A 24,462-nucleotide genomic window follows, 5' to 3' on the forward strand; every position below is an offset into this window, starting at 1 on the left:
AGGGTTGGGGCCAAAAAGTGCCAGACCTACTCCCACTTCTTTTTGTCTCACCTAAAAAATAGTTGACTATGATTACTAGGAAGGATAACTCTTTGTTTAAAAAGCTTTTTATTCATCATCCTGACTAACCCTACTGTTGCCTACAACACTGCCTACTATTTCGACATGAATCAAAGAAGGGTTCTCGTGAATAACTGGCTTCATTTTGACATCAAAACTCATATATCCGACTTTCATCAATCCCTGCATCCTATGTTTCAAAGCTGTGTAGTCTTCCAGAGAATGGCCCACAACACCAAAATAGTATTCACATTAGGCATTAGGGTTATACCATTTAGGGAAAGGTGGTTTACGAGGTTCAGCAGGGATTGGGGCAATGAGATATTTTTTAAGAAGTAATGGGTACAACTTTGTGTAAGACATGGGTATCAAATCAATAGGAATTTTTTCTTTGGTGTTATCAAAGTTTTTTTGTCCTATGGTTGGTTTGCTTTACCGAAAAGGTCTTGAGGTGAATTGAAAAACTTTGGGTCGAAGATTGGGTTCAAAAGGTAGTGACAGTATAGCACGCTGAACAGGCGATTGTGAAATATGAGATGGTGGATATAGGTTCAGGTGTGAAATTCTTGGTGGTTGCATGAAAATTGGGGGCCTAATTTTAGGTACTTGGAAATGAGGTTGAAAATGGTCATAAGAAGGATTTGGGTGCGAGTTTGGACTCAAGATAGTTTGTGGAGGTTGTTTGAAGCCAGCTGGCTTATTTTTGAAAATCAAACTTTTGAGCTCAATTATTTGCATGGCCAGTTCACCCATTCCTCTCTTAAGTTTGCCCAAACCTTAGTCATTGTTTAAATCACCCAATGCTTTAGCATGCTCTGGCAAAGTGCTGGAACTAACGAGAGCCAATTGGCCTTGACTTGACGGAAGTGACAATGGTCTTTGAGGAGCAACTAACTCAACCATACCACTACTTTTAATCATTTCTATCAATTGAGCCATTTGTCATTTCATCTCTCGAAGCTCAAGCCATAATTTCTCTTGATTCAACTCCAAAGCACTAATCTTTGCTTCCAATTGATCTCTCATTTTCGTGACTCTGATTCCCACCAAGACAGACAACTTATTCCAAGACTTAGACAAAAAATTCTAGATTACTACCCTTATTGAATGAATATCACAAAAACAATGACACACGAAGTATGAATACATGAATATGATGGCTAAATAATGTCATGAAATGCGTATATGCCTATGACAATGAATTTTTATATGTACAAATGACCCAAATGAAAATTTTTATCAACTATGAATGTGTATGTAAGGAATATTATATTGCAGGGATAGTGGGATATGAAATGCAACGTTTGTTCCATACGACCTTACTTTTTATGAATTTATATGCATGAAATGCAATGACATGTTTACATGAATGATGAGATGTATTATTATGACTAATACAGCATACTTGTATAGAATGCATGAACCTATCAAGTGCATGTTATATTTTTACATGGAATACAATGCTTGTATTATATCAACCTAGTGAAATTGACACTACCTTTTATGATGCATATGGAATGGGATACATGTATTATTTTTTATGATGTATGAATGTAAAAGATGAAACAAAATAAAAAAAATTTAGAGGGAAAAACAAAATAACTATGACATGAAAATTGATTTTTTTTATTGGGCCAATAAACAAAGAATTTAAGAAAAATCTTTAATTTTTTTGAAAACCCTTTTTTTTTGTTTTTTTTTTTGTTGGCTTGTTGGATAATGCTTTTAAAAAAAATCACTTTATTCTAAAATATTTTATGAAATTGTAAAATTTGAACAATTATCAAATGAATGAACTACATGTAAAGAGAAAATTTATTTATTTATTTATTTAAGAAAATGCTTTTCTTTCATTATCCATTTTTGGTTATTTCTATAAAAAGATCGGCAAGGTTCATATGGCTTACGATATGCTAGGTTAAGGTTGATGCATCTAACAATTCCCAGACTATTCCTCACATCGTTGTCTGTTATAGACTAATAAGGTTTTTCGATCCTCACCCATTATAGGTTACTAACGGAAAGGGTTTAATCTGAGTGAAAGTGTTTCACTAGCGTTATCACCTCACGAGAGCATAGCTATTTCACTTCCTCCTAAAAAAGAAGAGCCCGGGTATAGAGTTCATGCATGTAAGCGAATATGCAAAGCGTGTGTGAAACAATGTATTAATCCAAATAAATCAAAATAACAAAATCAAAATAACAACTAACATGTAATTTATTCTATTTATTAACTTGTATATATATATATATATATTTTGAAACATTAAAACAAAGGGAATTAAACTAAATATTAAATAAAACCAATTAAATCCAACCATTGCTAATAGCGCATAATTAAAATTTTAGCCTGACTCTCAAATTTTCTCCAGTGGAGTCGCCAAGCTGTCATAATGATTTTGGGACCGCTAGACATAAATGGTGTTTTAAAATCGAAATAAATGAAGGAGTCGTCAACAATCTTTGTTAGGGTGTGATTGGCCACCCAAAAGTTTATCTTCTTAATAAAACTATAAAAAGAAGTTTAAAGTTTATCAAAAAGATAAATTTCAGTCTACGAAAAAATAAGTTGGGTTTGAGAGTCAGTTACGTATGGGGAAGGATTAGCACCCCCACAACGCCCAAAAATTGGTACCATTTAATTACGCGCTATTTTCGGTGTTGGATAAAAATGGTTTCAATTTGAAATTTAACACTAATTCCTTTCATTTGGAAAAATAAAATTTTGCTAAAAATTTTTATTTAGAAATATTGAGAAAATCTTCAAGTTAAAGAATTATCTTAAAACTCTCCAACATCTAGGCAGAATTTAAAATAACTCTTTTCGCTTAAGATTTAACACAATAATCCTTAAAAAGAAATAACAATCTTTATAGAAAATAATTGTTAGTGACTCTCCAACATCTAGGCAGAATACCAAGAATTATTTCTTTCGAAATGTTATTTTTATTTTATTTTATAATATCATAATTTTTTTTAAAAGTATTAATATTTTATCATCAAATAGTAAATGAAAATTAAAGACAGAATAATGTAAATAATTACCAATGGTAACACGTTGACAGATGTATGCCAATGAATGTTATGTAGAATGAGATGCAATTTTAAAGTTGGGTTCTTAAGTATAATGAAACCACCCTAACTCTCCAACATATTGACAGAGCTTAGGTGTGACTGTTTATATTTAAGATCCTAATTTACTATTATACTTTTTATTTAATAATCTTATTATTAATGCAAATTAAAAAATCGTGTGAGAAGACTTAACGAAGTAAAATTTCCTAAATACCCCATCATCTAGGCGACATTTGGGAATAAATTGTTTCAAATGGAATTTTCACACGTGTCCTTAGGATTTTTAGGAGGTTTTGAGTAAGGGCTTGAGTAGAGGTTTTGAAGATTTGGTTTTAAGGTTTATAAGATTTTAAGGCTTGAATTTTAGGATATGGAAGGTTTAGGATTTTGATTTTAGAGTTCGGAGATTTTAGGATTTGGGTTTTGGGGTTTGAGGTTTTGATTTAAGGGTTTGGATTTTAGGGATTTTGAATTTTGGGGTTTGAATTTTAGGGGTTTCGAATTTTAAGGGTTCGAATTTAAGAGATTTTAGATTTTTAGAGGTTTGGATTTTAGCAGGTTTTGGATTTTAGGGGTTTTAGAAACCTAGGATTTTGAAAATTAAAAATTAGTGTTTAAGGTTTCGTTTTTAAGAAAATACGAACATCTCTAAAAATCTTCAACATTTAAGCGAATTTTCGAAGCAAGTTCGATTTTAATGATTTTTAAAAATTAATTTAAAATTTTCTTATATTTATTTTTTATGAAAATTTATTAATAATAATTCCCCAACATCTAGGAGAAATTATTTCTTTAGAAAAATATTTTTTACTCCTTCCAACATCTAAGCAAGGAAAATAATAATAATTTTTTTAGCATTTTTAATATGTATTTTTAATTATTACTTGTTTTCAATTTTATTATTATTAAAACAATTAAAAATCTATCATAACAAATTTAAGAACTTATCATGCATAAATATGTAAAAATACCTAAAAGAACAAAAATAATAATATATATAAAAATATTAGAAAATTAAAAAAAAAAAATTTATTTACCTGAACTGGATCAGTCAACGGTCCGGTCAATGTTGGTGTGGACCGATCTGACCGGTTCGGTTCAATGGACGGTTCGGGAGATCCAGCGATTCAGATCGGTTCACTGGCGGTTCGTCCAAACCGACTGGAGGGTGACTGATGCGGGTTGGCGGGTCGATTTACGCGGATCTCGGATCGAATTTGGTCCACGCGCGGATCCTCTAATGCTTGAAACGGCGTCGTTTTGATCCTATGCTCAAAACGACGTCGTTTTACTTTTATGCTGTCTCTTTTATTTCTTCTATATTTTCTGATAATAGGGTAGGATGAACAGGGTATGGGTAAGGGATGGGTGATGGGCCTAGTGGCAGTGGTGCCGGGGATGGCACCACTGCCATCCTCGATTTTTTTTTTTGTTTTTTATTTTTTTTTGTATTTTTTTGTTTTGTATTATTTTTTTGGTATTTATTTTTTTTTATTTCGTATAATATTATTATTTTTATTTTTGGGGACAAAATTGATGTCAACAAGTATCCAAGAAATATGCGTTTGATGGATTTGGGATCTAATTTGCTTTGGTTTTGTTGACTGGTAAGAACAAATGCAGTGTATCCAAACACTTTAATGAGAATAGACAAGATGAATCGAATGTGAGGATAGTAACTGAGAAGGAATTGGCAAGGACTTTGAAATTTCAAGACTCGATAAGGTATTTTGTTTATAAGATATGTAGCGGTAAAAACAGCCTCACCCTAAAAATGCTTAGGTACATGGACTGCCATCATGAGAGCTCTTACAACTTTCAACAAATGTCAATTCTTCCTTTCAGCAATGCCATTCTTCCGAGGAGTATTAACATATGAGCTTTGATGAATTATATTATGCTTCATTAGATATGATCCAAGGATTGAATTATAATATTCTCTCCCATTGTCAATTCGTAACACTTGAATTTTGGTTTTGAATAAGTTTGGATCATATTGTTGAAGTTTTAGTAGAGCTGGCCCACTTTTAAGTTTTTTTTCATAAGGAATACTCAAGTAACCATAATGTGATCATTAATAAATGTGACAAACTATTTAGAGCCAGTAATGTTATTTACTCTAGAAAGACTTCAAAAGTCACTATCATTGAAAAATGATGGGATGATTTGTAAGGTTGAATAAGATATATGGTACGGATATGTTTGGATAGTTGACAAACATCACATAAAAGTTGTTAGGATTTTTATTGAATAATGAGGGAAACAACCTTTTAAGGTACAAAAAATTTGGATAACTTAACTGATAGTGCATAACATGATAGTTCTATCTTTATTATTACTACAAGATGGAGCCACATAAGAAGTATTCTGATGTTATCTTTTAGAATTATTAGCTCTTAGGACATAGAGTCCTACACATATTTTAACATTGCCAATCATCTTCTTCGAGTCCAAATCCTGAAATTCACACATATTTGAAAGAAATTTAGTAATACACTTAAGGTCTCTTGTAAGTTTGCTTATAAGTAATAGATTGTAACTTAGATTTGAGACAAACAAAATAGAATCAAGTATTATCTCTTTGAAAATAATAACAAAATCTATTCTGGCTACTTTTGTAAGTGACCCATCAGCAATTTAAACTATGAAATTTTTATGACATAGGTTGTATTTACTAAATACAGATGCAACCCTAATCATATGTCTGAAAGCTCCTAAATCCATAATCCATGAATTTAATTTTTTTAGTTTTATGCTCAAGGCACTTCAAAAATTACCTTTTTGTGCTAAAGAACATATTCAAATAAGAATGGTAATGTTCTATAATGATTGAGAAATGCTAGCTCCAAGGATAGAGGTAACCTCCGATGTTGGGCTTTCCCTTCCACTAGCCATGTTGGACTCCAATTGAAATTTTTTAAAAGTTTAGATCGTACTCTGATACTATGAGGAAATCTTTAGAATAAAACCATTTTATTCTTCTATATTTTTTTTTATTACCATGTTAGAATTGCATAAAAATATATAAGCTAAAGATTAAATATTCTTAGCCTTAAAACCCAAGATTTTCCTGCATTAAAAATAGCTAATTAAAAGAGTAATTTACTCTTTACACATTATGAGAAAATATCTAATGGATTTGGTGTAATTACCCAAATCCCTCCTTATTATAAAAATAAGAGATTTAACTAAAATAAACAAAGTCAATTAATCAAGAAATAATGAAGATTAGATTTTCATAATTTTAACTATCAACCAATGTAATAACCTATATACCTCATTAATCTATGTTTCCCTTATTAGCACCACGATGAAGATTGCTACGCAAAACCATGATTAGCTACCAATTCAATTAATTGTGACATCATACCCAAAAAGACTTGAGTTCTTTTTTACATCTTTAAGGAAACTAATACAGAAAAAAAAATTCAAATGAAAAACATTTACCGCCCATCATAAACAAGGGTTAGCAGTAATAGTTCTCCAGTCTTTGTTGACAACAAGGATACATCATTTAATAACCACAAATTAAGTTGCATTAGTATCATCAAGTTTTATATTGAAACTTGATCTTGAAAGCTCTTGACTGAAATGAAAAACAAAACCACAATCAGTGTGAAAAACCAAAAAAGGACTTTAAAAAAAAGCTAAAGAGAATCAACATTTCAGAACTTGATTCATCAATATAAAAACATAATACAACCACATCTCAGTCCTCTAGATTTAACTAGAACAAACAATTACATAACAGTTACAACAACAAGATGGAACTATTCTTTCTCCCCAAGACATCAAATGTAAAAAATATTGATGCATAACATTTTTAACCGTTATCTAAAAAACCACTATAATAAAATATACCATTGTGAAAAAAAGTGAGGTATTAATCAATTAATGTAGTGATTAGTCATTATTGTCAAACCAACAAGCAAAAGTTAAAGCATATACATTAGTCAAACAGCTCTTTTTCAAGATTGATTAGATAAGTATACATAACCTAGTGATAAGCATGCTCACACAAAATGAGAACAACTTAAGGCACTAATTTGATATACCATCATATACAATCCACCATTTTTCTCATAGAAATCGAGTGATGTTGACAAGATACTTGGACATGCTTTATAATCCTATCACATCCATGCATAAGCATGATTCAACACACTCTAACCATTTTCAACATTGTTGTATAGCATATTAAATGTTGCAACTGTTAAGGTGACACAACAACAAAAATTTCAAGAGAAGTCAAGATTAAATTCCAAGAACATTTTGGATTATGGTATTTATTTGATATAAGACTTATTAGAAACTTATTTAAGCTATAATACACATTATTAAAGCCTAAATTAAGAAAGAGCATTTTTTGAGATTACAAATGGTGCCTAAGTTAGAAAGAAGATCCTAATGTTATGAGATTTTCAATTTCAAAAACTAGATTCTATACAAATACACATGCACAAACCAATTAATTAAAATCGCATAATCACAAAAAGAGTGTGTGGCTGACTGTTCAAAGCAAGAGTGCACGATGCTGACTGCAAAAACAAAGACTTGCAAGTTATAACAGTATTAAAAATGAACTTGAAATCCCAGATAACATGCATCACTAAATTAAAATCTAAAAAGGGAATGAAACAAAAAATAATCCCATAAAAGGTGCTAGACTAGTTTAAGTGCCTACACAATGAGAAGGCATCTTCATGACTTTGATGATGAATTGTATTTGCACTAATCATAAGAACACCTTCAATTGCTGATGGATCTGCAAGTAACTTATAAGCATCATAAGAAAGATTTTGAAAAAAGAAAAATATCAATAATCATAAGAATGACTTTTGGAAGTGTAGACACTTATCTGTGTGCGAGGTCAATCGGATCAATTATTATTATTATTATTATTTTTATTATTAGTATTATTTTTATTTGTTATATTATATTATTATATTGTATTATATTATTATATTATATTACATTATTGTTATTATAGTATAGCATTTAGTATAGTATATTATTGTAGTATAGTATATTGTATTGTATTATATTTTATTATTATTATAGTTATATTATCATCATCATCATCATCATTATCATCATAATTTTTTTTTTAACTACCGATCAATTAAGGAAATTGAAATCTTGATTAAATGAATTCCATATACACAATCAAAGGTTTAATTCACAATCAAAGGTTTTCAAATTCAATCCAGACAAATCAGGAAAAACCTAGCTTGGAATCATGCTAGGACAGAATTCAATCCCATGATTCAAGCTTAGATTGGTGCTGCTTGATTCCTAAAATTGACTAAAGATGCCTATAAATTGGATGCAATATGATTGAACAAGACATGGTTGATTTTTGGACACGAGGAGAATAAGTGAAAAAAAATATGGTTGTTACAACTCTGGAAATAGATTTCTGGGAAGTATGGGATTTTGATTTTAAAATTTATTGGGAATTTTGGGTTTTGATTTGGATTTCTGGGGTTATGATTGAAATTATGGGAGGTTTTTGAAGGGATCTGAAAAATTTTAGGAAAATCTAAAAATTTCTGGGATTTTTTGGGAAAACTGAGTTTTTTGGTTGAACATTTGAATTTTTCAACGAGTTTTCCAACGAGGTTTGAATTTTTCAATGGGATTCCGATAATTTTTCTAGAAACCAACAAACTTTTCTAATTTTCAATGATGTTCTTAAGGGGATTTTAGAGAGAATAGAAAGAGAATTGGGGCTAAAGAGAGAGCAAAGGGCTTCTGAAGAAAAACAAAGGAAGTTGACTTTTATAAGGTGCCAAACGACATCGTTTTGAAGGACCGAGACCCGTATGTAGACTTGTTGACCCACGTACCGACCCACATGCTGACCTGACCCAATCATAGATTTTTTTTCTATTTTAATTTTAATTTTATTTTATTTTATATTTTAAGTTTTTTATTTTATTTTTATTTTTAGTTTTTTTATTCATTTTATTTTATCATTTATTTACTTCCATTGAGTAACTTATTATTTATTAAATATTTTGCAAAAATTCCTTTTTGTTTCTAAAAAAATAATAATAAATAAATAAAATATTTTCAAATTAATTCATGAATTCTATCAAACTATTGGAGAATTTTCATAGATTTAAATAGAATCCACTAAACTAGTGAGAAATTTCATAAATAAGTTTAAAACAATAACAAAAAATAATTTTTATTTTTCAAACTATTGGAGGATTACTTTCTAAATTAAATCTTACCAAATTATTAAAAAATTTAATGAACTTTCTCAAAAAAAAAAAATTATAAATATCTTTCAAATAAAATCTCACAAAATTATTGAAAAAATCTACCTCAAATTAAATCCTACCAAAATATTGAAGAGCTTTACTAGTTTTCCTAAATAAAATGCGTTAATAAATTCGATGACGAAACCTCTTCAGAATGAGATATTAGTCTCCATAAATACTCCTAAAGTAAGAAAATTATCTAAAATTACTATCTAAAAAAATTATCTAAAATTACTATCAAACTATTAGTATAATTTTAAGATTGATTTTTAATATTAAATATTATGATAAATTATAAACATGTTTAAAGCTTGGATAATTCAAAATCAAACTGATATCATCTTTTTGATGGGCATTGTAAAAATACTATAACCTTCCTTACATGTAACCGTATTTCGAACCTAAAATTTGGTTTTGTAAATCAGAATATACTATTTAAAAATACCTAAATTAATCTTAAGACTTCCCTTTAAATATGATAAATTTAATCAAGTGATCAATCATACCTTAACAAAAAAAATTAATAATGACTCCTTTAATTTATATCTAACGGTAAATCTAGGTATTTATACATTATAACAAGAAAGAATATGTACAAATCTCCAACACAACAACAAAATACAAGACTTTAGAATTTTACACTTAATTTAAACCTCAAAATTTGTTATCATAGATTAGCATAAAGAAGTTGACCTTATGCTTTTATGGTATCCACCGATAATGGTTTCAATAACAGAAGTTACTTCAGTTGATCTTGAATTTTTCGCCATTCAAGGAATTACGCACAAACCAACGATTTTTCAAATGAATAACCAAAGAAAAGGCAGTCAATCAAAGCATACACATATGCCTTGGGAACATATCCAGGAGCCGATTTTCCTTTTTATGGAGGGAAGGAAGACATTGATTTATATATGATGTCAGTTTTATATGAAATTTTGTTATCAATAATTACTAGCAAGATCTGAACTCCACGGTAAACACAGTTATTTGAACTTACTACTGTCATAGCTCAATTAAGATAGCAAGGATTCAAGGCAGCAGGGATTTTTTTGCAAAAGACTATTCAATAGTAGTTTACCTTAGAAAATTTTATTTGTAGCTCAGGGTCCATAAAATATATTAATCTGTTGATAGCTATAAAATACTTACAGAAGAACTAATCATGTTCAGAACATACAGCTGCTGACCATATGAGGGGATGCTGCTTCAAAGTTGTGCTGATACTAAGTGCAGAAATCATGCAAGTATGGTGCTTCCAGGAGACTCGCCCAGCCCAAGTAAGTTCCCACTCGTGAAGGATAACCATCACCGGCTTGATATAACCTAGATGATGTATATTAAATAAAAGAAAGGTTTAAGGAAATAAAAAGTAGCTCAAATAAAGTTTTTTTTTTTTTAAAAAAAAAGGTATAACGCAATTGGCCAAAGTCTCAAAAACAAATCAGCTGTATTTAGCATGACCAAAAGCCTTTCAATTGTGACATTATGAATGATAAAAAGAATTCTAGCAAGTATTCCGAGAAACGGAATTTCAAGTAGCCAATATAAAAGTGACAGTGTAATAAAAACTATAAAGTCATTAAATTTAACTACAATGCAAAAGGAAAAAAGAGGTCCATATGGACAGTTAACAAATTCCAGACTACTAACTGATTTTTTTGAAATTTAATCCAAAAATAGGGCACTAACTTGTTACAGCTCAAATACTTTCAGGACAATCTTAAAATTAATAAGAGACATAGTTTTTCAAACTTACCATGCACAAATATAAAGTCTTTTATGTGCTTCATGTCCAAATCTCGTAAATTGATAATGTAAGATGATTCAACATAAGCAGAAACTGCACCTCCAGATCCAAAAGCATCATCCTCTCCAACAAACCCAGAAACAGCCTGATAAATAAAGATCCAATATCAAAATTTGAAAAAAGACAACTACTGAAGTTTTCTCAAGGATGCTTTACACCTGTAACATCAGCAAACACAAGGATCCTCCCATTTCTCGAGAATTTAAATTTAAAATGTTGATTTTTGTGATTTTAAATGTACAAGTGTGCGATTTCCAAACAATTTAAATAACCTGTGCACAGAATTTGCTAAGAATATAATCTTTTAACAGAAACCTTTTTTTCGAAAAACAAGATGCTAGTTTTTTTTGTCCAGGCCAGCCAACAATTCATGAGTTATTCTGTTTTTTGTATTATGGGAATAAATTCTCGTTAAAGCATGATGATGAGAACCAATACTCCCAATCCACAGAAATAGTAGTTTGAATATACAAAATTTCTCAGAATATAGGGTTTGTAGCAATTACTATTCTCAAGATGCTGTCAAACAAACAGCAGAACTTTTTCTATCATTTATAAATCAACAATCCACATTGTAAAGACTAACATTAAATGCACTAACTGAAAAAAAAAACAACACCTAGCATTTTCTCCCTTCACATGAATGCTTTTTCATAGCATTATTAGACATAGAGAAAGTAAATATAAAATAGTCAAAAATACAGAAAGCAAAAAGAGACCTGAACAGCTTTAAGTATTATCATTTGCAAATCATAAACAAGAACGCTGCCACACCTGCCTTGAGGATCAACCTTTACCAACGGACTTCTTGCAAATGATTCTCTCGCTCTTTTCAAATGTAGCCACTCTAGGGCCTCAAAACAATGCATTGAGCTGGAAAAGAAGTCACCATCATCAATGAGTGAGTGTCAGCATCCAATATAGGAAAACAGACCATAAAACGGATAAATAGTCCTAAGATAAGATATTTAGAAACTAGGAGCATGACAAAGCTTCCACACATCAGTATGGGTATGAATAGCCTTTTTCAAGATATATCCTTATGTTGTTCGAAGTCCATGGATTGAATCATTGAAATCCATGACCGAAATTTTGGCATCTTGGAAGGCTAAGATAATCGAATCTCTTTTCCTAAAGCCATTTGTGAAAAAAACTAAAAAATAAAACTGTGTGAAAAACTAAGAGTAAAACTGAATGTATATTGAAAAACTACTCATAAAAAATTATACAAGCACCTTAGGTTTGTATACAACTAACTAGTGGGTAAACTAGGAAATTAAATCTTCCTAAAATTGATCTTATAATTGAGAGATTATCTATGCTAATTTTCTATTCTTAATTCTAGGGATACAAATACTTAATTCTAAAGATACAAATATAAATTTATAGATTACAAGATTACAACCAGCTGTAAATAAGTGTTTTCTCACACTCCCTCTTAAGCTGGTGAATAGGTGTTTTTCATTTCCAGCTTGGAAATAATTTCTTGAAACGTTGCACTATTGAGATCTTTAGTCAACACATCTGCAAATTGACCCTTGCTTGATACATATGATGTACAAATCAACCTACTGTCTAGTTTCTCCTTTATGAAATGTCGATCTATTTTAATGTGTTTTGTTTTGTCATGCTGTATAGGATTGTGTGCAATGTTTATTGCAGACTCGTTATCACAATAGAGTCTCATTGGTCCATCCTACTTAATCTTCAAGTCTTCTAGGATAATCTTTACCCATAGTAGTTCACAAATTCTTTGAGCCATTGCTCTAAACTCTACTTCAGCACTTGATCTTGCCACCACATTCTGTTTTTTACTCTTCCAAGTCACAAGATTACCACCTAGGAAAGTGTAGTAGCCTAAGATAGATCTTCTATCAGTTACTAAACCTGTATAATCTGCATCTGTATATGCCTCTAAGACCAACCCCGAATTTCTTTTGAATAAGATACCTTTTCAAGATTAGCCTTCAAATAGTGTAATACATAGTAGACAGCCTGTAGGTGCACTTTTTTAGGACTATGCATAAATTGACTTGTTACACCCACAACATATGCTATATCAGGTCTTGCATGTGAGAGATAAATGAGTTTTCCAACTAATCTCCGGTACATCTTTTTATCTACAATAGCATCTTCATTAGCTTCTCCAAGTTCCCATGTCTTAATTTTCTCTAAGGCCTTCATTTCTATTTTCATGGCTTGGCTCTATTTTTCGCTGGATAATGCCTCGAATAATATAGTTGGAATAGAAATAATGTTTAGGCTCACAAGAAAATTTTTGTGGGATGGTGAGAATTTTTCAAATGATACAACATTAGAGATTGGGAATAGTGGATGCTTAATTAATTCTCTAATTCCTTTCTTAATGGCAATAGGTAGATTATAATCACTAGTTATAGTTTTAAGATATTCATGCTTATTTTGAGAAACAGAGTCAAAGACTGTAGTTACCTCATTTTCAAAGTTAGGATCAAGTTCTTGAACTTGTACTGGTTCAAGATTTGAAACTTTCCTTCTTTAGTACACCTGTAATTCCTTCATAGAATCAAGAACAATATTATCTTTTGTCACATCTTCTGTATTTGGAATGGATTCAGACTCAAATTCAGTGTTTGATTTGGACTCAAAAGAAACAGGTTTACATTCAAAAAAATTAACGGATGAAAATATTGAAGAGGATGACAAGTTAAGCAAAAAAAAAGTCTTTATCCTTATCTTCCATGAATGACGTCTTTCCCTAAAGATAAGGTTAAGTTAAAAATGGTTTACTTTCTTCATAAGTGATATCTGTGAACACATAGAATTTTTTGGTAGAAGGATGATAGCACGTACACCTTTTTTGAGTTGATGAATATCCCACAAAAATGCACTTAATTGCTCTAGGATCTAACTTTCCCCTATTATGACTATGAACATGAACAAATGATGTACAATCAAATATCCTAGGTGTGAGGTTGATTGTGGTATTAACGTTAAGTTATAATTGTGAGAGTAGTTCCATAGTAGTTTTAAATCCCAAAACCCTTGAAGGTAATCTATTTATAATGTGTGTGGCAGTGAGAATAGCTTCCCCCCCAATAGGATTTAAGTATGTTTTTTTGAAAAAGTAAAGCTCAGGTTAAGGCTATAAATGGTTATTTTTTCTCTCTGCTACTCCATTCTGCTATGGAGTATTAACATAAGATAACTCATAGATAATCCTTTCATTTTGGAAATAGGTAGATAGACTCTTGTTGAAATAGTCTCTTATATTATTAGACCTAAATCTCTTGATTTTCACTCCAAATTAATTTTGGATCATGTTTTGGAAGTTTAAAAATACACTATTGACATCTAATTGGATTTAAGTAACAATATCAAGAGACCTTGCTATAATCATCTATGAAAAAACCAAACCACATTGCACCAAAAATATTAAAAATTGTAGAAGGACCTTATATGTCACTATAAATCAAGTAAAAAGGAGCAGGGATTCAAATAGTGGTGCTATAATGGAATAGCGATCACGAAATTACGGCAGTGCCACCACCCGCCACCGTTATCAAGAAAAATGCTGTTGAAAAATTTAATCACGCTCAAAACGATGTGTAACGGTCGCTAAAAAATAGTGTAACAAAGAATAGCGGCCATAGCAGACCATTATTACTGCTATCTCATTTTTTCATCAATACAAATTAAAAAAATAACTTTCAAGTTTCAACCCAATCTATCAATATTCTCAAAAATCAGAATAAAACAACTAAGATTGCAAAAGCAAAAGTAAAAACAAAAGTCAAAAGAAAAAATAACTCAATTAGTCAATCTCATTCTCATATTCTCAGTTTCAAAATTTATCTGAGAAAATAGTATCAATTATCAACCATTCAATTGACAGCTACCCAAATTCAAATCAACCTCAAACCCTCAATCAACAATCAAAATCAAAGGTGGTATGAAAAAATTAAATTACCTATTTTTTTTATAAATTTTTTGTAGAATAATATTAATCTTTATGTTTGCGAGAATCTAAGTGAGAAAGATCAAGGTATATGAGAGAGATGTAGAAAAAAAGAGGAATTGATTGAGTTGATTTGAGGGAATGACGCCATAAAAAATGTTGAAGATGAACAAGGGAAATTTTAAGGAAAATTTGGGGACTGTTTGAAAGAGAATCAGGGACTGAAGTGGGGTGTTAGGTCTTGTCTCAAATAGGGCAGTGGGTGAAGAGGTGGGATTGGGTGGGGTGGGGTGCGTTGGGGGTAGGGTGGGGGGTGGGGTGCATTGGTGGCATGGTGGGGAATAGTGGTTTTTATTTAATTTTATAATTAATTTTATTAAAATATAAATTTAAAATTTTGTAATTTTTAAAATTTTTTTAGATAAAATTTAGTTAGAAGGATTGATATTTTATAATTAAAAAAATTAAGAGATTAATAATTTAATATGATATATATAGGGATTTTAGATGAAAAATTTTAATAAATTTTTTTGTATAAGTTAAACGAAAAATAATTAAAATTAAACATTATATTTTGATTTTGTTATTTATTAATTTATAAATTTATATTTGAAATTTAATAATTTTTTTATTGTTTTGGTATTTATATTGTTATCAATTCTTTTGCTATTAAATTAATTCTTATTAATTTATTTTTATTTTTGTGTAATTATTGGATATTCTATTTATTATAATCTAACTAAAATTGTGAATAATTTTTTTTTTTTTTAAAAAAATATAGTATCATAAACTATTTTGAAAATCATTAAATAAGAGTTTTTATGATTATAATTATAATTATTATATTTTATAACAAATTGTATAAAATTAAAAAAAAAATTCACGATCGCGATGACCTCGATGATCGTAATGATATTTGTTATATCCGAAAATGTGATAAACGCGAAGAGATCGAAAATGTGATCGCGACCGCTATTAAATCCTTGAAAAAGAGTAGAACTTCTTTTATTGCTAACTGAAAAAGACACACATCTATGCTTTGCAAGTTCACAAATATCACAATGAAAATTTTCAGCATTTAATCCTTTGAACAAAGAAGGAAACATATTTTTCAAAATTTCAGAAGAAGAATGTCTAAGACGAAAATAATAAAGCCAGATTTTGTCTTTATTGAGAAATTTTTCAGAAATAAATGACAAAGGTAAAGTATTCTTGATATAACTTGTGTTGTTTGATATCTTAAGATAGTATAGTCCATCATTCCCCTTAGCAAATCCAATTCTCTTTCCTGAACTCTGGTCTTAAAATTCATAATAGGAAAGATAAAAAGTCACTTTACAATTTATGTCTCTAGTAAGTTTTTGTATATATATCAAATTAGTAGACAATCCAAGAACATGAAAAACATTTAAAAAACAAACGAGAGATTAATTTGAACATCTCCTAATTCTACCATTGTAGTAAGTAAACCATTTGCAATAATAATTTTCTTATTACTAGGACAAAGGGTATATATGCTAAACTTTTATGAAGAATGTGTCTTGGTCTGTGATCCTTTAGTCAATGACCCAAGAACTCATAATAGGCTTAACCGAGACATTTAATCCATGAGATCCAAAAGTTTTACTTGAATCAGTGATCTTACCCAAAGAAAATATCTCAATAGGTTTTTCAAGAGTTTTCAATAGACTTCTTAGTTTCTCAATCATTTCTCTATCCAAGTCTCTTTGCTCCCAAGACTTCTATAGTACTCCAATGGTTTTACCAGTTGTCACTTCCTCAAATTGGGTAATAGCGGCAGATTCTCTTATCTCTGGCATGGTTATCTTTCTTAGGACTAAAATAAGTCTTAATAGTAAAGGTTTAACCAAAGACGATTCTAAGCAATGAAGGCCAAAGAAGGAAAAAATAAGACTAGAAAATTTAACAAGATTTGGCTATGAAAAAGCCTAAAATAGAATTCAACAATGAAGGCTGAAAAAATTTTCTTCCCAAGAGAAGCCTAAAGCTTTGAAACCATGTGAAAAAAACTAAGAAATAAAACTATATGAAAAATTCAAAGTAAAATTGAATGTATATTGAAAAACTGCTCATAAAAAAATTATACAAGCACTTAGGTTTATATGCAACTAATTAGTGGGTAAACAAAAAAATTAAATCTTCCTAAAACTGAATCTATAATTAAAGGATTATCTATCCTAATTTTATATCCTTAATTCTAGATATACAAATACTTAATATTAGAGATACAAATATAAATATACAATATTACAATATTACAACCAACTATAAATAAGTATTTTCTCACACCATTACCACCTCATGAAGATAAAACCTCCAGGAATTCAACATTACCGTGCAATCTGCAATGGAATTTTAAACAAAAAAAAAATCGCAAAGTGAAGTACAGCAAGTCAGCAACCACACAACCAGACATGACCTTAAAAACAACACAAAAAGAGAAAGAAGGGAAAATTTTTCATGCTCCGTTGTTTGGTACTCTCATCAATTATATTTTGCTGTAAGGTAAAAGCAAATCGTGAAAAAGCAAAACCATGTTGATTAAAATGCATATGATATGGTAAACAAGTAACAGCAATTCAAACATGACAGTTCCATAGAGAAGTAAAGTCACATGCGTCTTGACTATCCATGAAAGTCAAATTTTTTAATATTTTTATTCATACAAAATTGCTTTTACATCCTAAAGCCTGTTTTGTTTTAGCTTTTGAAACCAAAAGATAGAGCAGCAAATATAATAACCAGACACAATATAAGGGATCTGCTACTTATCCAATTCATTCTAAAAACTCCCTGAGCAACCAGCATCTACACTATAAAAAACATGAGAGAGGGAACAAATGAGTACTACTTAGAAAAAGAAAAGGCTGATCTTATAGATATAGCATTAGTACATATTTTTAAAGGTTTTATGGATTTGGAACCAAACCTATAACTGCAAACAAGCTCGAGAGAAACCCTGAAGACTCCCCATCCATAACTCCGCCAGGCTTGACTTCCGTAGAGTTTATGGCTTCCCTGCTGCCCTCTTCTTGAACCCTGACCGCATAGATTTTGAGAATGTTAGCAGCGGTGACGATGAGATTCGAAACGGTACCAATGCCGCTCCTTGAGGGCCATTCGGATTCAAGATGTTCGGTCTGGTTGAGAGGAATTTGGGACGTGAAATCCACAATGCAATGGGTGACGAAGCCGGAGGCGTAGTACTCGATTCCGTTGGGCCAGTGCATCATCTTGTAGGTCGCGTAGCTCATTGTCGATGTCGAGGAGATGTAGGGTTTTGGGAACAAAGAAAGAAGAGGGATGGAGATTGAAAAATAGAGAAGGGATTATGATTTTTGGGAAGTGAGAAGGGAAGAGTAGAGTGAACTACAAGTCTTAAACCCTTTTGTTGATTTAGTGTGGGTTTGGCCGGAGAAGGGATGGACGGATGGTCTCAGTTCACGGAATCTTTATTTTACATTTCATATTTTACATTTACTAGCTATGTTATTATCTCTAAATAATATTAAAACTATTCATTTGCGTATCTATTGTAACATAATTATATTTGATTTTCAGCACAATAATATTTAATTATTATGGATCAAATAAAATGATTTAAAATCATGAATAATAAAATTATTTTAATAATTAAATTATCACGATCATCTTTAAAATATATAAAATGCTACCTAAATTAGATTAAGAAAATGGATTAAACTTTATCGTTTTTTTTACAGCCTCTAATTTGTAAGAATCCAAGAACTTGAGCAACCATGACCAAACTAAGGGGATTATTCACAAACATCCAGTGGATAAGAATTTAAAAAAAAAAAAAAGATATTGAAATAATTCTGACGGTTCAATAATATTTTCACTTCCATTTGGAGATTTTAGTTATTTGGACAGGATGAATCTTAATGATGAAATAATATAATTAGATGATTGTATCATTAACCATTTCTCTATTCTGGTGAGAGGAACCGATATTGATTGACCTACTAACCGGAGAGTCGAGAGACAGTGACAGACCAACCAACTAAATAAGAGATCGCCGGGGTACAGCTAACCAGCCAGCAGGAAGGCAAGGCATAGAGTCAATCATGATAGCCAGGAATTGGCTATCGGCTACAGACATGGGAAGTTACTGCACGCCCTTTATTTAGAGATGGGAAAAGATTCGCCAGGGTAAGAAAGGCACCTTAGGCACTTTAGAAAGATTATTGGGTAGGAAGGTTTCTCAATTCGGCATCGCCTGCACCCTATCCCGATTCATGAGAAGCTTTTTCTTTCATAAGGGATTCTGTTCTGTCCGTCTGGTTATCTTAAATACTGATGAAAAGGATCTTCACCTCCCTCCCAGCTTTCATTCTATGCCATCTTCTTTGACTATTTCGGCTATTGGATTAAGTCCATCCATCTTGGAGGAGAGATTGCCTTCCTTCCTAGGATATTCCCAAGACCAAGAGCAGTTCTTTCAACAGCTAGGAACATTTTTTTTCCTCCGCCAAGTCATTCAGATTAATTAAGGAAAAAAAAGGTTGTGAATACAATCCGCTATTGATGCAAAGATGAACATCTAGCTTAAACAAATTGGATAAGCAGCTTGAAAATGCCTCGTCAACAGTTATGCACACATTCCTGAGAAAAGTTTAAAGCTCTGAACATTTTCAGTTAATTCCCAAAAAAACAATAAGTATTCATGTTTAAACTTTGAACCACTAACAAGGGCAGAAGACCCTCATAAGTTGCATTACTTGCTCCCTCAAGAAGCATCTAGCATTTGGAAGATGCATCAAAAAGATGGTACAAACTTCGAAAACGCAGAAAATTTTTTACCTCCTACTTATGATTCAAAACAATTTCCTCATTAATCTGCACGAAAGAAAATAATAACACGTCAATGACAAAGCCACTAAGGCTATTGCTCTATGATGTTAAAGAGAAGCATTTTGACTTACATATTTCACAATTTCTTTGGCTTTCTCATCGTTAAAACCTAATTTGGCCAAGATCTTGTGGCCTGCTGATTGTTTTTCTGACCAAATACCAAGAAGCAAGTAAGTTGTGGTTATTTCCCCACTTTCACCTGAAATTGGCACAATTATCTTGATTAAATATAGGAATTACAGTTCAAAGATGATGAGATAATGGCACGATAAGGAATAACATATAAAAAAAAAAAACTACATTATTCGCAAAAGCCTGCTCAGTTCATACCAAATCTCAAACATTTAGAAACATGTAGAAAGGAGGAGAACGAAGCTCTTGAAGAAGTGTGGAGTTTGTCACAGGTAAATATTACCTCCTTTAGAGATCTTATTGTGGCAGATAGGATGGTTCGGGTCAGTGTTAACTGTTAATTGCATAATTTTATAAAACAAGTACATCATGAACTTCAAAATTATCATAAGCCAACCCTGTTGTACACATCATGCAAAAAGGATACACAAGTGCAAGTTCCATCCTTAAATTTTAATATTAGAACAGTTATCCTTAAGAATCATAATCTGCGTTCTTTAGAGACTTAGATTCCACTCAACTGTCAGGAAATTAGTAAACATGAAGCGCAGGCGCGTGGGTCATTTCTCTAGCTTGACAATAAATTTTTGCAATCTGTAACTTCTTTAAAAAGAAACTAAATATTTTATTGCAACCTCCTCGTTTCTCCTGAAAATGTCAAAAACCATAATTGTGAAGGCAAACTGACTCCTATGGAACCCAAGATCTATAATTTCCACAAATCACCTCCATAGGTCAGTAGCAGCGACTAATATTCCACTTATTCACATGACATTTGTTGATTTAATACTTATGTATTAGTTTTAATTTTCAAATCAGTCTTACAATCTTCCATCAGTTCAATATAATTCCCTTTTAAACCAATTCCAGTTGAAAGTTGAAAAATAAAACCTATAAGAATTAGATCAACTCCACACCACAATATTGTGGGGCCCTTAACCATACTTAATTTGCATTTATCATGCTACACCATGTTTCCATATCTATCCTTACATATATGATGTAACCAACTCTATGTCTAAACTTCTGTATGGCATGATAAATATAACAAATGAAGAATCAGAAATTTTCTTTTACCTGACTTTAGTTTTTCATCAACAACCCAATCAAGGACCCTTTGAGCTTGTATAGTTAATGGAGGACGTACAGGGCCGGGATAAAGCATATCTGACTTTCCAAGTAAGTCCACTGTTTCCTCTCGCACCTTGAAATGTGTGATTCCATTAGCCCTCAAAAATTTTGCAGCTTGGCTTGTTCCTGTACATAAAATAAAGGCATTACAGACACATTACCAGGAAAAAGAGTGTCACACAAACATTTGAAAAGTTTTCAACCATCAAAGAGATTAAAAGGGCAACGGTAATACAGTACGACTTCCTTGCATTGACAACATCTTTTAAGTTCACAGATAATACACGTTTTTTGTCCATTTTAACTCATTTAAGATATCTTTTTCCATTTCTCTGGATGAGGGCTGAGGAGGTGGGTTTACCCTCATCAAATTAAAATTCCTAAGCAGAAGATTTTCACACTTCTTACATACCTCTACAGCATTAAGAGCACCTACTTATTACTACATTTCTGTTTCAAAATGCATACTGTGATAATCCCAAACAAATTAACGATGGACACTGCAGTAGTGAAAAACTGAGAATAATTGTTTGCCACCATTGCTAATTGAATTGAGGGAGTAATTGCTAAATTTATTCAAAATAGAGTCCCCCTTGAATATACACTAACTCACCTTCGGAATTATGTAATTTCTTAGGGGAATCAATCACAAATAAGGCTGCTACCAAGCAACACTTCTTCACCATAAGTCCCCAACAAAAACAGGTTTTCATAGAATTCCGCAAGAAAATTTTCAAAATTACTTTTTGAAGCAAGACATACGATGATGGCATACAGCAGCACGTAGTGAGTTGAAATACTAAAAGAAATCACTAACCCTCAACCAGAATTCCCATAAGAAGTGATTCAGTCCCCGTATTTGGATACTTGAGCTTCCTTGCCTCCACTTCCCCCATTGCGAAGGACTTTATAGATCTGGCAGACCATCTAACCATCGGAATCACCCAATTCCAAACAATTAATTACTCGTAAACAAAACCTCAACCATTAATACGAAATAAAATCTACGCGAATATTTACACGTACAATACGTAAACAGACAGATATGAGCATATCTTTATTCAATAGTATTAACTCACTTTGGGGATTTCTCGGAAGATGTCCTCTCTGGTTTCCTGCAAAAGAAAATCAAGAAAAAAAAAAAAAGGTTCAAAATAATCGGTAATTATCAAATATAATAACAAGTAATTTGCAGAAGTTGGTTGGAACATACGCTGGGAGGCTAAACGACACCGTTGCAGTGGTTGAGGGATGGTATTTGGCGACGAAACGGCTCAAATTGGAGGTTTCAAGTAAAAGCTTGTTGCCATAGAGAGAGCTCGAAGGAAGAGAGAGACAATAACCGTGGCGTTTGGAAGGTAGAGATTGGCTAGTAGAAATCGCAATTGGGAAAAAAGAGAGCCTCTGGGTAGCCATTTAAAACTTTAAAAAAAAATGATATTCAAGATTTTGAGAGGAATGGTGAAAGTAGTATGAATTTGGTTTTGAGTGGCGCCTCAGATTATCGGACTCTCGGCGGAGACAAGCGAGCACTCACTTTCTCGGTGCGTATAGATAGAGCCGAGGAAATGGACGTTGAGTTTGGATATTAGGCTTCCGGGGGCTATTAAAGGGAAAGAAAGCGTTTGTAGGCCTTGGCGGCTGATGTTGGAATGGACTAAAATAGTTTTTATGACCCACTGGAGTAAGATGGTGTGAAATTCCTGAGTTTGTCTGGGATTATTTGATTCAAATTTTTTATTTTCTCAATCTTAAAATAGAAAATAAGTTGTTTTATTTTTAATTACTTAAATAAATAATATTTTAAATTAATAAAACTTTTATTTCTTCTCATTTTCAACTATTTTAGATTTTATTTTTTAAATAATATAAACCATCTTAATTTTTCAAATCTAAACATCCTAATCTCCACTTAGAAATAAAAAGAAATTGTGGAATATCAAAAATGATTTTAGGTAATATTTGATATCATTTTTAAGATTATTATGATAATATAATCATTGAAAAATTAAAAATTATTGTATTTGGTCTATTAAAAATTAAATATTTTTTTATTTAAAAATTTGAAAGTAACTATTAATATTGTAATATTTACATAAGTTAATGATTTTAATGTTATTTAAAAATACTAATTTGTAAAATATAGCAATATTTTATTTATTTTATAATAAAATATAATAAATTGTTAAATTAATAAATATGTTTATTTATAAAGTAAATTAATTTTTATAATACAAATTATGTAAAAATATTTCAATTAAAAAACAACTAATCTATTAAAATCATAACCAAAAAAAATTATATTGTAAATATTAAAAAAGTAAAATACACAAACTATTTTTGAACTTGTTATAATGAATATTAATTTCAAAATATAAAAATTTATGATATAAAATAATTACAATTTTAAAAGGAAACAAATTTTTAATACATATTAAATAGATAACATTGGTTATTATTAATTTTACATATCACCTCACATTGGTAATGAAAGTTTTTCATAATTTTACATGGAAATCAAATCATCATATAAAATCATCAAATGCTTACAAAATACAATAATATAATTATCATAAGCAAATCACTATAATTTTAAAAATAGTCACCTTATATCAAATATTAATTCAATAACCGACAAATATTTACTACATGTGGGGGTTAGCCCTTGGCCCACTTGGCATAGACCCATAGAAATTTTGAACTTTGAAGGATTAGATATAAAAATAGCTCATATACTACACAATTTTTTGTTACTTTGTACCTAAAAAGATAAAATTAGCAGTTTGATATTTGACTTTTCATTTTTTCATCCATTTTGGCATTTCAAACAAATGTCGTTAGTTAAGTTATTGATGTGACATAAATATTCAATAAAATGTTGACATATTACAAAAAATCTAATTAGTGTCATATCATTAATAGTTATATTAGTATTAAAAGAAAATTTTAAAAAATTTTAAAAAATTTTCTAAAAAAAATTAAAATATTTAAAAACATTTAAAAATGTGAAATATTTTAAAATTATAAAAAATATAAAATATTTTTAGAAATTATAAAACTTAAAAAAAATGGAAGCTTAAAAAATTAAAAAAAAAACTCCAAATTTTAATAAAAAAATCCAATAAAATCTTAAAACTCAAAAAAAAAAAAACTTT

At 30.6% G+C, this 24,462-nt stretch overlaps 3 protein-coding genes across 3 annotated transcripts; all 3 read right to left on the reverse strand.

Annotated features, from left to right (window-relative positions):
• Nucleotides 1-6,452: 6,452 nt before the first annotated feature.
• On the reverse strand, nt 6,453-14,281 carry LOC111288419 (cleavage and polyadenylation specificity factor subunit 1-like). Its single transcript, XM_089746447.1, has 6 exons — nt 13,666-14,281; nt 11,934-12,087; nt 11,164-11,299; nt 10,585-10,730; nt 7,820-7,900; nt 6,453-6,721 (listed from the first exon to the last, which is right to left on the reverse strand). The coding sequence occupies exons 1-5, from the start codon at nt 13,668-13,670 to the stop codon at nt 7,871-7,873; spliced, it is 471 nt and encodes a 156-aa protein (XP_089602573.1). The 5' UTR covers nt 13,671-14,281; the 3' UTR covers nt 6,453-6,721; nt 7,820-7,870.
• Nucleotides 14,282-17,206: 2,925 nt separating this feature from the next.
• LOC149514015 (cleavage and polyadenylation specificity factor subunit 1-like) lies at nt 17,207-19,571 on the reverse strand. The gene is made up of 2 exons (XM_022879310.2): nt 18,102-19,571; nt 17,207-17,514 (listed from the first exon to the last, which is right to left on the reverse strand). Exons 1-2 carry the CDS (start codon nt 18,424-18,426, stop codon nt 17,456-17,458), a joined length of 384 nt encoding a protein of 127 aa, XP_022735045.2. The 5' UTR covers nt 18,427-19,571; the 3' UTR covers nt 17,207-17,455.
• A 143-nt stretch (nt 19,572-19,714) lies between these two features.
• LOC111281529 (Double Clp-N motif protein) lies at nt 19,715-22,952 on the reverse strand. Its single transcript, XM_022869270.2, has 7 exons — nt 22,521-22,952; nt 22,387-22,422; nt 22,125-22,234; nt 21,254-21,433; nt 20,116-20,243; nt 19,994-20,029; nt 19,715-19,795 (listed from the first exon to the last, which is right to left on the reverse strand). Exons 1-6 carry the CDS (start codon nt 22,721-22,723, stop codon nt 19,997-19,999), a joined length of 690 nt encoding a protein of 229 aa, XP_022725005.2. The 5' UTR covers nt 22,724-22,952; the 3' UTR covers nt 19,715-19,795; nt 19,994-19,996.
• Nucleotides 22,953-24,462: the final 1,510 nt, after the last annotated feature.

Source organism: Durio zibethinus, chromosome 17 (genome assembly GCF_047325235.1).
Source record: "Durio zibethinus cultivar Kanyao isolate XHJ-2024 chromosome 17, ASM4732523v1, whole genome shotgun sequence".
Taxonomy (NCBI): domain Eukaryota; kingdom Viridiplantae; phylum Streptophyta; class Magnoliopsida; order Malvales; family Malvaceae; genus Durio; species Durio zibethinus.

Excerpts from the sequence above, each read along its gene's own strand:
- LOC149514015 (XM_022879310.2), bottom strand. The coding sequence starts at position 18,426 with ATGAGCTACGCGACCTACAAGATGATGCACTGGCCCAACGGAATCGAG. Across the intron at positions 17,515-18,101 it reads GAGCTTGTTTGCAGTTATAG|ATTGCACGGTAATGTTGAAT; the intron begins GTTTGGTTCCAA and ends ATTCCATTGCAG.
- LOC111281529 (XM_022869270.2), bottom strand. The coding sequence starts at position 22,723 with ATGGCTACCCAGAGGCTCTCTTTTTTCCCAATTGCGATTTCTACTAGC. Across the intron at positions 22,423-22,520 it reads GTGTCGTTTAGCCTCCCAGC|GAAACCAGAGAGGACATCTT; the intron begins GTATGTTCCAAC and ends TTTCTTTTGCAG. Across the intron at positions 22,235-22,386 it reads TCTTCCGAGAAATCCCCAAA|ATGGTCTGCCAGATCTATAA; the intron begins GTGAGTTAATAC and ends TCCGATGGTTAG.
- LOC111288419 (XM_089746447.1), bottom strand. Across the intron at positions 10,731-11,163 it reads AGACTTTATATTTGTGCATG|GTTATATCAAGCCGGTGATG; the intron begins GTAAGTTTGAAA and ends TACATCATCTAG. Across the intron at positions 7,901-10,584 it reads CCCTCATATGGTCAGCAGCT|ATCCATCAGCAATTGAAGGT; the intron begins GTATGTTCTGAA and ends AGTTACTTGCAG.